This window comes from Harpegnathos saltator, unplaced genomic scaffold (genome assembly GCF_003227715.2).
Source record: "Harpegnathos saltator strain DR-91 unplaced genomic scaffold, Hsal_v8.6 scaffold188, whole genome shotgun sequence".
NCBI classification, from domain to species: domain Eukaryota; kingdom Metazoa; phylum Arthropoda; class Insecta; order Hymenoptera; family Formicidae; genus Harpegnathos; species Harpegnathos saltator.
Genome location: NW_020229970.1, coordinates 845,600 through 861,337, shown reverse-complemented (window position 1 = coordinate 861,337; position 15,738 = coordinate 845,600). Strand labels below are relative to the sequence as shown.

The following is a 15,738-nucleotide window of genomic DNA, read 5'->3' as shown; positions in this document are numbered from 1 at the left end:
TCGTTGTATCTCTCCGTACGGGAATTCTTCCGTGGATCTTTGTTTTCGATCTGCGGGACGGGTGCTCGGTCTCACTCTTGCGCGTTCTCTTTTTCGCTCGCGCTCCCGTGGTTTCTTCGCCTAGGTCGGCTTTGTTTAGCCGGCGATCACGCTTCGAGCACGGGAGCGACGATAGCTTCGCCGGATATTCCTGCGGGCCTGTGGACAACAGGAACGGCAGCGAGAATCTTTTAAGGCGATACGGGAATCGGTAAGATTAGATAGAAGGTGGAGAGAAGGTGGAGCATTCACCTGAGGTGGCGGTCCGGTCGAAGGGTTACGTCCTCTTCTTTCCTCTGGTTCCTCCGGTCTTGATGGGCGGCACAGGAGGCCCAAGGGCACAGAGCTCGGGGACGCGGGACCGTTCCACCTGCGCGCTCCTATCATTAAGATTAATTAATACGGGGGGAGCAAGGCAGCTCCTTCCCCGCGCAATTTTCGCGCGATATGTTCCCCCCCCCCCGCAAACCTCGCGTAAGGACCGAGGGTTCGCAGTGGGACGGGCACCTTCCCGGCTGCCATGTCACAATATATGTATAAACAAATTTACTCTGCGTGCTGTCCCAACAACTAAAGTATCAGCAGGACAGTTGTATAAAGTAATGAATGCCATATTTCATCATGGATCGTGCATTGCAAGCGGTCATTACACAAGTATATGTACAGAAGGTAAAACTGATTGGATTGAAGCTGATGATACGCAAATAAAAAACACTGGCCCAGAGGCGCTACAAATGTTTGTATTCTTTTCATGGAAAAAATTTAACACGTTTATTAATAGTATCCAATATTTAAAAAAATATCTTTTTAAAAGTTATTATTATTCAAGAGAAACCTAACGACAAAAAATGTACGTAACATAAGTTTTTACAATTGTAAAATTTATTATAAAACTTAACTTTTTAAACAAAAAGGTAAAAAAAGGCGCCAAGTACAAGTGCAACATGTATTGTGTTATTTTTAGAAATTTTAAATTCAAATTTTTTTTTCAAAGGTATATATGTGTACATAACAGGCTTCTACAAGTAAAACTTAAAGATAATACATACGATTTTACAAGTAAAACTTATATAAAACTTACCTTTTGAAACAAAAAGGTAAAAAAAGGCGCCAAGTACAAGCGCAACACGTATTGTGTTATTTTTAGAAGTATCAAACTCAAATTATTTTTTTAATGTATATATGTGTACATAAGTTTTTATAAGTAAAACTTATAACTATAGTAAAACTCTGCAACACTATTCTACTGTACAAAAGAAGTGATATATTAGAATAGTAGCGCCAACTGAGAAACCTAACATATATATATGATTATTGTATACTTAACTTAATATTTTTAGAAATCTCAAATTCAAATTATCTTCTTCTATAACAATGCAATAAAAAATATTTAATACAAAAAATCTTGGCGCGGCTGCACCAAAAACTATCGAACTAAAACTTGTTTAATACATATATGACAGCATTTTTATTATAATAAAATGTACTTGTAAATTCTCTCTATATATATACGGTGTAATGTTTCATTTAAGTTTACATAGTATTATAATAAATTATAAACCTTCACTATAGAATATACATATCGAATGTGTATATATTCTACATATTTTGATATTTTTTTATTCAAAGATGTTATTCTTATTATAATTGACGAAATGTCAATGATATCTAATTTGACTTTAAAAAACTATATCGAACTAAAACTTGATTAATACATACATGACAGCATTTTTATTTTAATAAAATGTTCTTGTAAATTCTCTTTATATTACAAGTAAAATTTATATAAAACTTACCTTTTTAAGTAAAAAGGTAAAAAAAAGGCGCCAAGTACAAGCGCTATGTGTACATAACATAAGTTTTTACAAGTAAAACTTATAACTATAATAAAATTCTACAACACTATTCTACTGTACAAAAGAAGTGATATATTAGACAGTAGCGCCAACTGAGAAACCTAATATATATTGGCATACATTTTTACAAGTAATTACATGTAAAATTACATGTAAAATTTACTGTTCCAACAACTAAAGTATCAGTAGCAGGACAGTTATATGGTATGTAGATATATAATATATATTATATTATACAAAAGAAGCGATATATTAAAACAGTACCAACTGAGAAATCGTATACTTAATATTTTTAGAAATCTCAAATTCAAATTCCTTTTTTTAAGATATATATTATGTACATAACATAAGTTTTTACAAGTAAAAATGATACCGTGTTATAAAAATTTAACACGTTTATTAATAGTGCCCAATATTAAAAAAAAGATATCTTTTTAAAGGTTATTATTATTTGTACATAACATAAGTTTTTACAAGTAAAAATGATATCGTGTTATAAAAATTTAACACGTTTATTAATAGTGTCCAATATTTAAAAAAGATATCTGTTTAAAGTTTTTAAAGTTTAAAGTTTTTAAAGTTTAAACCCGCACCAATTGAAAAACCCTATATATAAACAATCTGTAATAAAGTTGAGTGCCTACTTCGTACAACTTTACATTTATTAAATTTTGTTTCAATTATAGCAGTAACGATGTCGACAACGACGACAGCAACGGCAATGACGACGACGTCGACGACGCCGACAATAGCGATGACGGCAAGGGTGACGCCGGAAACAGCGACGGCGCCGATGCCGACAATGTCAATGACAACCCTGACGACGCCGATGTTGGAGACGATGCCGACGATAACGACGACGGTGACGATGACGCCGGAAACATTGACAAGAGCGACGGCGTCGACGCCGACAACATCGGTGACGATCCTGACGACGCCGATGCTGGAGACCCAGTAAACAAGAAATCATTAATACAATATTGTTACAATGATATGACAGAACTTATAATGTTGTCCAGTATGTAATATTTAATGTTGTATAGAACATCATTATGAATATACTTTGACCATGATTTCGAAGTTTCAATAATATTAAAATGGAAGTGCCATAACGTTATAAATAATGATGCACTAAAAGTTTTGTAATGTTACCATAATGTTATTGAGATAACATTGAGAAAATGTCAAAATTTAACCATACTATAATATTATATTAATATTACCGTAATATTAATCGTAACATTTATTGAAAGTTTATAATAATATATTACTATTGTAGGCAACATCCCAATAAATACAATGTATATATTTAACAGACAACGTTATAAGTTCTGTCATATCATTGTAATAACGTTGTATTAATGATTTCTTCTTTACTGGGTAAGATTCACCATGTATATGCTATCGGAAATAATTTCTACAAGAATTCGCACAGCATGTACTTTCCATGTTCTTATATACAGGGTGTTATAAAACTCCTGGAAGAGCAGAATAACTCGAAAAATATGAATCCTAGAAAAAACGCGAAGTACTGGGTTTTTATGATTTTTTTCTGACTATCTGACGATGACCTTGGATTTGACCTTGACAATGATCTTGAATGTCATTTCAAGGTCAGGTCAATTTTTTAAAATGGGACCCCATACTTTTGACCCCAGAAATGAAAAGAGCGGAAAATTTTACGTTCGAATATGACCTTGAACACTGCCAAGTTTGACCTCTGAAGGTCACATAAAGGTCTAAGCTTGTTTTAGGCTGAAAACGGGAATATCTTCGAAAATGTACCTGCTAGGGAGCAATGTCACGCATAAGAATAAGAATGTAGAAATCAACGAGGGACATTCAGCCGTGACCTTACCTTTATTCTCAAAGTCATGAGTTAAGATTATTATTAAGGTCAAACCGGACTTTTTAGGACTGAAAATCCATACTTTTGACCTAAAAGTGTCAAGATAGAACAATTTTACGTTCGGATATGACGTTTTCAACCTTGACCTTGTTCTCAAAATTATGCGTTTTACGTTACTTCACTGATCGTGAAGTCTACTGAAAGTAAAGCGTCTCGGAACCCGACCACTGAAGGCAAGGTGTCTCAAACCCGGGCACCTAAGACAAGGTGTCTCAAACCCGACCACTGAAGGCAAGGTGTTTCAAACCCGACCACTGAAGGCAAGGTGTCTCAAACCCGGCCACTTAAGACAAGGTGTTCCAAACCCGACCACTGAAGGCAAGGTGTCTCAAACCCGACCACTGAAGGCAAGGTATTTCAAATCCGACCACTGAGCAGGGGAGTAAGGAGGGAGGGTGGATGTCCCCTCTCTCCTGCAACGAAGACACCAGAAGGCCAACCGGCGGGACAACCCGCCGGGGACCGCGCCCTGGATTCCCTCTGTGGAACAGGGCGCGGTACATAGGTGGCGAGGGGCTCCCGAAAGGGAGTCCTGGGGCCGGGGGGTTGGGGAGGGAATGCGGGAGCAGTTCCCCTAACTCCCCTCCTCACGGTCCGATAGGTAGACATCCCGCAGGGGTTTTAGTCGGTAAGAGTCCGACATAACCCCTAAACCCCCCCAAGGGTCGGAGGGTATCCATGATGGATTTTCCCTGCGTGACCAAAAAAAATAATTTCAACATAACCTTCTGGTGGGGCCATCTTTTGTCAAATGGCGAAAACTTATTTGTACTCCTAATATATTATTGTAAATCTTGTATATTAATGTATTTTCGTTTTCTATTTTGCAGTCAGAGCAGCTACTAACATTTATGAATAGCCTTATGAGAGGATGAGGATGTGGACGCGGTCAAGGACGAGGACGAGGACGAAGACGGAGACGAGGAAGAGGACGCGGATGAGGACAAGGAGAAGGACAAGAACAAGGACAACAAGGACAAGAACAAGGATGATGGCAAAGAAGAGTAGGCAGGGGTGGGAGAGGTGGAAGAGCAGGAAAAGGAAACATTATTATTTATAATTATAACTAAATAATCATTAATAAAATAGTCATTAGTAGAAGGTATATTAGGCATAAAGTATTATTAAATATAAAGTACAAATATTAGTATAAAATAATAAAAAGTATTAATCATTAGTAAAGTATAATAATTATAAGTTAATAAAATAGAATATATTTATGACCGTAGTGTACTTTCTCTCTCTCTCTCTCTCTCTCTCTCTCTCTGCTTCAACGAATTAGTATTTAGAAAAAAAATTAATATGACCTACGAAAAGAAAAATTATATATGGATAGGCGCGGGGGAACCTCCCAAACATCGCGCCAGAGGTAAGTCACCGTGGGGTTTTAGCCGGTAAGAGTCCGGCACTACCCCAGCAAGGAGCAAGGGTGTCCATGAGGATTTCCCCACGTAAAAAAAAAAATAAAATAAAAATAAATGGAAAAAAGGTAACGCCGATCTATCAGGTGTAGTAAAAAGAAATCCATTATTTTTCCAATAGATGGCTTTATCTGTTATCTGTATCTCGCGTTGTATAAGTCCGATCGGGTTCCACTAGATGGCGTTAGAAAGATGAGATTTCGTACTAAAAAAACTTTTGTGACAGTTTTGTGATTAGTTGACTCAGTTTTGTTTGAGCGCGCGTCAAAGATGGACACTAGCAAAGAGAAAATACGCTATATTTTACAGTTTTTCTTCGATAAAGGCGAAAACGCAAGCCAGGCGGCTGAAAATGTGAATAGTGTTTATGATCCTGATACTGTAACAGCCAATCACGCGCAATTTTGGTTTCGTCGATTCCGTTCCGGTAATTTCGATGTCAAAGATGCACCACGCACTGGAAGGCCAATTGTCGAAAATATCGATAAAATCATGGACATTGTCGAGTCCGACCGTCATGTAAGCACTGTTTGGATTGCCCAAGAGCTAAAGATTGCACAAAAAACCGTTTTGAACCATTTGAATAAGGCTGGATACAAAAAGAAGCTCGATGTATGGGTGCCATACGAGTTAACGAAAAAAAACCTCATGGACCGAATTTTCATCTGCGAATCGCTGCTGAATCGCAACAAAATCGACCCATTTGGGTCGACCATGAAGCGGTTGGTCACTGGTGATGAAAAGTGGATCACTTACGACAACGTCAAGCGAAAACGGTCGTGGTTGAATCGCGGTGAGCCGGCGGAAACGGTGGCCAAGTCAGGATTGACGGCTAGGAAGGTTTTGCTGTGTGTTTGGTGGGATTGGCAGGGAATTATCTACTATGAGCTGCTCCCCTACGGCAAAACTCTTAACTCGGAACTGTACTGTCAACAATTGGACCGTCTGAAGGAAGCAATCGCCCAGAAGCGGCCAGCTTTGGCCAATAGGAGAGGAATTGTGTTCCATCAGGACAACGCCAGGCCACACACATCGATAGTGACTCGCCAGAAGCTCCGGGAGCTTGGTTGGGAGGTTCTTATGCATCCACCTTATAGTCCGGACCTGGCACCAAGTGATTACCATCTGTTCCTGTCCATGACGAACAATTTTGCTGGTGAAAAATTCGCTTCACGAGAGGCTTGTGAAAATCGACTGTCTCAATTTTTTGCCAATAGGGACGAGGGCTTCTATGAGAGAGGCATAATGAAATTACCTTCAAAATGGCAACAAGTTATCGAACAAAACGGCGCATATTTAACCTAAATCGGATCATTCTAACTATGGTAATTAAAGCCTTCAATTTCATGCAAAAATAATGGATTTCTTTTTACTACACCTGATATATGCAATGTTAATTCATGCAAGTCTATCGACGCACCGAGTCGAAATCGATTGCTATTGGTCGTCCCCTCGTCGAATCCACGCCGAAAGACAAACATCAGCCTCGGCTGCGTGTCGAGACAGAGCGAGATGGAGCGAACACATTCTCTGTTTCTCTCTTTTGCTTAAATGCCCCCACGCAGGGCAAAACGCGGGGGGGGGGCACCACCCAAGAAGACGGCGGCGACTTGCACTTTAGCGCAAACCGCTAGAATGGAAGGGAAAAGACGGGGGGCTGATCACAAGCCCCCCTGGTCAAACCCCTGGTGATCCCCGAAACAGGGGTCGGATGAGGGTGGGGGGGAGTGAAGTGACAAGTCACTAATAAATCACCTTCCCCCTTCCCCCTTGACCCGCATAAAGTGGGCAGGAAGGGAGGGGTCGTTAACCCCTCTGCCTTTTATAGGCTCGCGTGCCCGGCGGCTAGAAGATCAGATTTTTCCCCCCGTAACCGCCGGGCAGGAGGATGGGAACCCGGCCGGGGATTCCCGGGCCCCCAACCAGCCCTCCAAACGATGGAGCGACTAGATGGCCCATCTAGTCACACAACATCAAGGCGGCGCCCCGCCTGGCTGGGAACGGTGGTTGAAGCAGACCCCTTGGTCAGCTTCCCCCTTCTCAGCCACATAGGCGCAGCGTGAGGGATGGAGAGGAAGCAGCGATTGAAGAGGAGCTTCGGCTCGCTCCCCACTCTCCATCCCTCGGGGAAGACGACAGTGAAACCGTCAGGACTCGGGGACCCGATCGCAGTTACGGGGCCCCGAGACAAGTCCCTTCGCAGCGCCACCCGGGGAGGTTTTAGCCGGTAGGAGTCCGGCATAACCCCTCACCCTTCCCCGAGGGTGGGGGGTATCCATGATGGATTTCCTCCTCGTAAAAAAAGTCTCTCTTTTGCTTGGCTCGTCGAAACAAGTCGAGTGGAGGGCGGGGTCTCACAAGTAACACTACCCAACTGATACTCACCGATTTGAATGAAACTTAACATACTTATTAAACACCGAAAAATATTAGGTGCGCAACTAAGTTCCCGCTGTTTTTCAAGAGATGACTCCAGTAGTAAGTGCTAGTCGATTGTGATATAACCAAAACGTCATGAACCAAGCTTAAACATATGGTAAACAAACCGCTTTGACACATTAGTGATTTTGTTTTTGCGTCATATACTTTTGGTTGTGTGAAAATGTCTGATTTTGTGCCAAATAATCGTCATTTGCGGGAAGTGTTACTTTTCTTCTTTCATTCGAAGAAAACGGCGGCTGAAGCGCATCGAGAACTCCAAAAAGTTTACGGAGATGCTGTTCTAAGTGAAACAACGTGCCGTGATTGGTTCCGCCGCTTCAAAGACGGTGATTTCGATGTTGACGACCGTTCGCGTGAAGGAAGGCCAAAAACCTTCGAAGATGCTGAATTGGAGGCATTGCTCGATGAGGATCCGTGCCAAACGCAAAAAGAGCTTGCTTCAGCATTAAGAGTTACCCGCCAAGCCATTTCCAAGCGATTGCATGCGTTGGGAATGATTAAAAAACAAGAAGCTTGGGTTCCTTATGATTTGAAGCCAAGAGACGTTGAGCGTCGTTTTTTCGCCTGTGAACAACTGCTCCAGCGGCAAAAAAGGAAGAGTTTTCTTCATCGCTACGGGTGATGAAAAATGGATTCATTACAGCAACCCAAAGAGAACAAAATCATGGGGACTGCCCGGTCATGCTTCTACGTCGTCGGCTCGGCCGAATATTCACGCTGCGAAGGTTTTGCTGTGTATTGGGTGGGACCAGGGCGGTGTTATTTATTATGAGCTGTTGAAACCGAACGAAACCATCACTGAGGAACGGTATCGAACTCAATTGATGCGATTGAGCCGAGTACTGCGCGAAAAGCGGCCACAATACGAGCAGAGGCACGAAAAAGTGATTCTACAGCATGACAACGCTCGACCTCACGTTGCCAAACCCGTTAAAACCTACTTAGAAACGCTTAAATGGGAAGTCCTACCCCACCCGCCATATTCCCCAGATATTGCGCCGTCCGATTATTACTTGTTCCGTTCGATGGCACATGGTCTGGCTAATTAGCAGTTCCGCTCATATGAAGACATTTCAAAATGGCTTGATTCGTGGATAGCCTCAGAAGACGAACACTTCTACCGTGACGGTATTCGAGCTCTGCCAGAAAGATGGGAAAAAGTTGTCGCTAGCGATGGGCAATATTTTGAATGATTCATTTGTAACCATTTTTTCACAATAAAGTTGCATTTTCATCAAAAAAACAGCGAGAACTTAGTTGCACACCTAATATTAAATATGTGTTTTTTGTTTCGGCTAAATACGCTTTTTAGGGGTAGAAAGCACCCCTCAACTGCTGGAGGTGGAAACAGTTATGGCTAATTATTTCTGGAACGATACATTTTCTGAAAAAGTGCTTAGGACCAAAGTTGTAGAATTCAAAGTGAAGCACTTGATGGCGATCTTGAAATCGACCTTGAGATCGATTTTCAAGGTCAATTAAATTTGGAAATAATTACCCGTTGCCGGACTTTGACCACATCCTGTATCTATAATCAGTAATTTTATGCGTTGACTAAATCTGTCTTCAGAATTGATTTGTTGCGTTATTTTCCTAAAAAAAGAAAAAAACCTGACGTAATGGGAAAATAGGCGCAAATTTATAGAAAAAATAAGAAGGAGAAAAAAGTTTTGTAAGTAACTTCAGAATAGAAGTAAAGATAAGAAAACATAAAATGTCACCTTCATGCTACATTAGAAATTTTCAAATTTTTTAAATTTTTATTGCTACTCTGGAGTTATCCACAATACCTTTCACTCTTTATTTTGTATTAGGATTTCATTCGGACATGATCAATTATTATTTTCCCGACTGTCGTTGAGCAAGCATTTTCCAAAATTACTTCTTGATCACTTATTACTTCTTGCCTTCATTGGCTGGATCTCGACCATATCTTGCCTTCACTGGTTGGATTTCGCTCACATCTTGCCTTCACTGGCTGGATCTCGACCATATCTTACCTTCACTGGCTGAATCTCGACCATATCTTGCCTTATTTGAATGAATAATTCATTTTCAATTCCTTCATTGATCGAATTATTGACTGATCTTGCCTTAATTGGTTGGATCAATGAACAATTTTAAATTGCAGAGGCTTGTTTTATTTACAAACCACCAACGTCCCGAATGTAAAATTTTACGCTCTATCGATTCTCAGGATGAAAAGTAAACTTCTCCCTTTGAAATACATGAAATTATTTTCAAATGACCTTGAAAATCGACCTCAAGGTCGACTTCAAAGTCACCATCAAGTGCTTCACTTTGAACTCTACAACTTTGGTCCTAAGCACTTTTTTCAGAAGATGTATCGTTTCAGAAATAATTAGCCATAACTGTTTCCAACTCCAGGAGTTGAGGGGTGCTTTCTACCCCTAAAAAGCGTATTTAGCCGAAACAAAAAAATACGTATTTAATATTTTTCGGTGTTTAATAAGTATGTTAAGTTTCATTCAAATCGGTGAGTATCAGTTGGATAGTATTACTTGTCAGACGAAGTGTCATCGACGAAACGTGCAATGCTTGCGATGCTCGTATGTTGTATGCAACACGTGCATTTTCTTAAAAAATGAAAAGAAATTGATTGTGATACACGTATGTTGTATGCAACACGTGCATTTTCCTAAAAAATGAAAAAAAGAAGATTAGCGAAAAAATAACGCCCACCGCCAAGGAGATGCGAACCACCGATCTCAACCCCGCGAGTCTAGGGCACTTCCACCAAGTCACACGCTCTTTGAGAAACTTGCTCCTTCATTTGGTTCATGGAGCACTCGCAATTTTCAATCGCGACTTTCTCGCAAACGCTTCAATGCTACGTCGTATCTTTAAGTGCAATGTTAATTTGTCATGCAAATTTATCGACATAACGAGTTTGATCGAAATTGATTGCTATTGATCATCTCGTTGAATTCACGCCGAAAGGGAAACGTCAGTCTCGGCCGTGTGTCAGGAAGCACAATCTCGGCAACGTTGCAAATCAGAGCGAGATAGAGCGAACACTTTCGAATTCCTTTTCTCTCTCTCTCTCTCTCCCTCTCTCCTTCTCTCCCTCTCTCCCTCTCTCCCTCTCTTCCTCTCTCCCTCTCTCCCTCTCTCCCTCTCTCCCTCTCTCGCTTAGCTCGTCAAAACAAGCCGAGCGAAGGCGGGACCTCAGACAGATAGACGGGAGCAGTTTTGTGTGAGTGCGCGCGCGCGCGCGCGCGCGTGGTGTGTGTGTGCGTGCGTATATGCACACGTACGTCACGCATACTTTCAATGCAACACATACCCACGGACACAACTGAGCTAAGAAACGCCTGCCGGAGTATAAATAAATACTAACGTAACGCTGAAATATTTCGGAAAAATAATTTTAGGTACACATAAAATATCATCTTATTATCATATATTTATATACCCAGCAGCACAATGTCCAAAACTGGGACATAAGACGTTTTTAAGACATCTTAAAGACGACTTAAAGATGTCTTATTTTCAGACATCTTAAAGACGACTTAAAGATGTCTTATTTTCAGACATTTTAAAGACGACTTAAAGATGTCTTAAAGATGTCTTATGTCCCAGTTTTGGACATATGTGCTGTCTGGGTATCGATATAAATCGTATATAATCTTCATGGTATTAATACAATACAATCTCAATTCTTATTTTCTTTATACATGTTAACATGTTAATTTATGTTACAAATGCATAACAATGCGCGAGACCGTGCTTGTCAAGTACGCTATTATGGTTGTAGCACGGACATAAACCGCCTAAAAGTGGATGTAGCACGGACAGCCACCAGATGCAGGTTTTACCGCCGAGACCTAAAAGTGGATGTAGCATCGTAGTTCCCCTCTCAAAATGGATGCAGATGGCACCCATTTCCAGTGCGAAAAATCGGTGTCGCCGAAAACGCCGTGTTGGCTGCTCTCAGGGGCTGTATTCCGTACCTGCATATCGACAGTTGTCGATGTCGTTAGCGGCATTGCGCAGGTTTTTCGTATAACGAAAAAGCTGCGCAATACTGCTAACGACACCGACAAATATCGGTACGCGAGTACGGAATACAGCTCCAGTGGTGCGATTCTGTAACTCGTTATTGGAGTTAACGACAGTTTCGTTATTGTTGCGCAGCTTTTCTACGGTATACAAAAGCTGCGCAACAATAACGAAAGTGTCGTTAACTCCAATAACGAGTTACAGAATCCCGCTACAGGAGCGGGATTCTGTAACTCGTTATTGGAGTTAACGACACTTTCGTTATTGTTGCGCAGCTTTTGTATACCGTAGAAAAGCTGCGCAACAATAACGAAACTGTCGTTAACTCCAATAACGAGTTACAGAATCCCGCTACTGTACCGCGATTCTGTAACTCGTTATTGGAGTTAACGACACTTTCGTTATCGTTGCGCAGTTTTTGTATACCGTAGAAAAGCTGCGCAACAATAACGAAACTGTCGTTAACTCCAATAACGAGTTACAAAATCGCAGCACTGTACCGCGATTCTGTAACTCGTTATTGGAGTTAACGACACTTTCGTTATCGTTGCGCAGCTTTTGTATACCGTAGAAAAGCTGCGCAACAATAACGAAATTGTCGTTAACTCCAATAACGAGTTACAGAATCGCGGTACTGGTTCCTCTCTGGTAAGGATTTGATTGGGTAAGAAAAGGTATGGTGAGTTTTGGTGAGAAGATAGGGAATTTTAATATGGAGGGACGTTACAATATGAATATCGGCCTAAGATCAGATTGTAAACACAGGCTTAAATTTTATTTTGAGCGGTCTACTTGATGTTACAAATGCATTGAAGCGTTAAGTGGACCGCAACAGAAGAAACAAATATGGCGGCCCTCCGCCGCGAACGTGTTGTCCTGCTATAGCTTGTGTTCCATTTCCGTATTCTTTAGTCCATGCTGTCAAGCTTTTATCTGCAAATAACAAAATTGTATATATGATTGTTTTAATAGTGCAAGATATTGTATAATATTGAATATGACATTTATATTACGTTCATTATCATTTGTGTGTACTAAAAGAAGGAAATATTTACCTATTAATGATTTAATTAAACTATCTAACTATAAAATTCATACGTCAAATTGTAAGTATGCTATTGTGCGAATATTTGTATCTGTCAAATTGATATATTAGTGATTGCTGCTTTACAAGATATATAAAATATGAACAATTATTTTTTACAGATATACTTCATGGTGAATACGAAATGCTTGATCCTAAGACAGAAGCTGATATGTAGGTAAAATAAACATATTATACTTAATAAAACTTATTTAATAGTTATATCACATTTTTAATTCTTGATTTTATGTAATGTATTAAGTTAAGATAAATCAGTATATATTTAATTTTATCAATGTATTATCAAATTATAATTACATATATATATATATACATGTATGTATGTATATCATATGTACCTATATATATATATATATATATATGTCATGTATATAGAATATTAATTCATGGATGAAAAATATTGTTTTTTTATATTGTTTTCTAAATAATTGTTTTTGGATTCATTGATAATGAAATAGGAATAGGTTAGCATGTCTCATACACACACACACACACATATTACATTGAGCATTAACGGCTTATATTGCGGAAATTTTCTATTTATTTCATGTATTTTATTTTGAAATGAAATACAATGAAATATTTGTATAATGTTTACAAAATATGTTATTTAACAAATTTAATTATATAACAATAATTATATAACAATGTAGATTATTAGTGATCTTTGTTTTATAAATGACATAAAATTTCAAGCTTAGCAGAACATGCAAAGAAATAAGTATAACGTATCAAAAATCAGTGACTAAATCAGTAATGGACTATTATATTACTTATCAATATACGAATACGATGTATTCATTGTTATATTAATGTAAGATGTATAATTATAAAACTATAATTATTGAGAAAACATAAGTAAAATTTTAACAATTATTTCTTTTTAGAAGATTATTGGGATTTGATTTTTAGAACTTAGGATGACTGTGATTTTAATATATATTATCAAATTCATGCTTCTGAGCACCATCTACTGTAAAAAGTTGACAGCAATTGTTTAAACAAGCTATAAATGAAAATAAATAGAATAGAATGATATACAAACATATGAAGGAATCAACATTTAATACTCATTTACTTATTATTTATTATTTATGTACTTGTTAATTATAAATAAATTTAATAAATCAATGTTATAAACAAAATGAACAGATGTTATAGATAAAGTATAAGGAAATATTTATTATTTGTTTTTAATAGCTTCATCTATAGGATGTAATTGAGCTATTATATTAAAGAAATTGTCAATAAGTTCTCCAGAACAATATTTTTGAAAGAAATTCAGCTATATAATGATTATTATGTTTTTAGTGTATATCGTACTTTGGTATTCCACTGCATAAACCATGCTGTACTCTTTTAATATTTTGTGTATATATGTTAATGTCAAAATTAAATAAAATGTTGGTTAACCATTTGATGACACTAATTTTCATCTTGTAAAGCACTATAAACTTTCGAATTATCGGTATATATGAATGCCTGGCAATGTGATTTTAATTATAAGCAAAAATGTCATTGTTGTTCTATCGGATATCAGAAATATGAACATACATTTAGAAAGCCTCTCAACAGCTTCAAATGTTGTTGAATTTTCGTTCAATGATTATATTTTCTGATTATTTTGGCCTTGTCAATTTCAACAATTGCACCAGAACTACAATTTATATATTTTTTTAACACAACCATAGATATAATAATTAAAAATATAATAGTACATAACATATAATCCTGCAATATGTTTGTAATAATGTTATATTTATACAATATGTCTTATAACTAAAGTTAGTTTAATCAACTACTGACTTGCTATTCATTTGTAACTGCTGTTACATAAATATTTGTTCCGATTTTATCATGAAAAAATACAAAATAAAACGAGCAATTTTCACAAATCCCATAGTAACTTTTGAAAATCATACTAGATAATGCATCGATACAAAAATGGCAAAATTTTTCTCATTCGTTTTCGTTTTATCATTTTCTTATAACTTACAAACATAAGTTTGTATAATGTATTATTAACCCATTTGCATCCGCAAGCGGAATAATCTGCACGTAATAATTGTTACTTATCATCAACCGCGGAATATTCCGCGAGCCACGACGCTCACTTATCACCAACCGCGGAATAATAATATGCTTACGACGACGTTCACTTTTCACCAATCTGAAACAGTCCGTGAGCGTCTTCTGAGCAGTAAATAAGCTTTTAGTGCATTATCAGCAAATTTTACTTTTTTAATTATTATTCAGACCTTTCTGGCTGTTGTTAACAGTAGGTAGTACTAATCTAAATTCAAATTTTAAAAACCACCTAATTTTATAACTCAAAATAAAATTAGTAAGCCTAATGGATGACGACCACTTTTACGATTCGAATTCAAGCATAGAAATACGAAAAACTCGAAAACGTGCCCGTACTATTTCACCCAGTGATACCAGCGAAGATGATCAGCACGGCAGTTTTGTAAATAGAGATTTCTTTTGAAAACAACAAAACCGTACGCCGGAAATACACAATTTTTCAGCCGTAAGTGGTGTAACCGTCAACACGGAAGATATGTCCAGGAGAAAAGTTTTTGAATTATTTTTCAACGAAGAATTAGTTAAAAAAATAATATTAGAAACCAACAGATATGGAGCCAAAGACACAAACTTTGTACAAGTTACGGAGAATGAACTGAAAATATTTATTGCATTGAATATTTTAATGAGTTTAGTACAAAAGCCTACTATACAAAGTTGTATTGGAAAAAGTACTATTGGAGTAAAGATGGAAGCATAGAGGCCCCATATTTCAAGCATATTATGCCTCGCAACAGATTCCTATTGCCGCAAATCTACATTTTAACAATGATAATTCAAACAATCCATTGATAAGAATTAGAGAAGTTTCTGATATAATTACCAAAAATTTCATACATACATATGTATAATCCC

General features: G+C 37.9%; 2 protein-coding genes across 2 annotated transcripts in view; both read left to right on the top strand.

Moving 5' to 3' along the window:
• Positions 1-697: 697 nt before the first annotated feature.
• On the top strand, positions 698-4,812 carry LOC112588304 (acidic repeat-containing protein-like). The gene is made up of 3 exons (XM_025297790.1): positions 698-708; positions 2,582-2,913; positions 4,673-4,812. Exons 1-3 carry the CDS (start codon positions 698-700, stop codon positions 4,810-4,812), a joined length of 483 nt encoding a protein of 160 aa, XP_025153575.1.
• A 7,718-nt stretch (positions 4,813-12,530) lies between these two features.
• Positions 12,531-15,738, top strand: part of Fdx1 (Adrenodoxin-like protein 1, mitochondrial Ferredoxin 1) — a 58,871-nt gene continuing 55,663 nt past the window's right edge. Inside the window, exons 1-2 of the mRNA XM_025297756.1 lie at positions 12,531-12,796; positions 12,897-12,948. Of these exons, the coding sequence (XP_025153541.1) occupies positions 12,688-12,796; positions 12,897-12,948 (161 nt within the window). The 5' untranslated portion in view covers positions 12,531-12,687. The remainder of the gene's footprint in view (positions 12,797-12,896; positions 12,949-15,738) is intronic.

Excerpts from the sequence above, each read along its gene's own strand:
- LOC112588304 (XM_025297790.1), top strand. Across the intron at positions 2,914-4,672 it reads AGAACTTATAATGTTGTCCA|AGGATGAGGATGTGGACGCG; the intron begins GTATGTAATATT and ends TAGCCTTATGAG.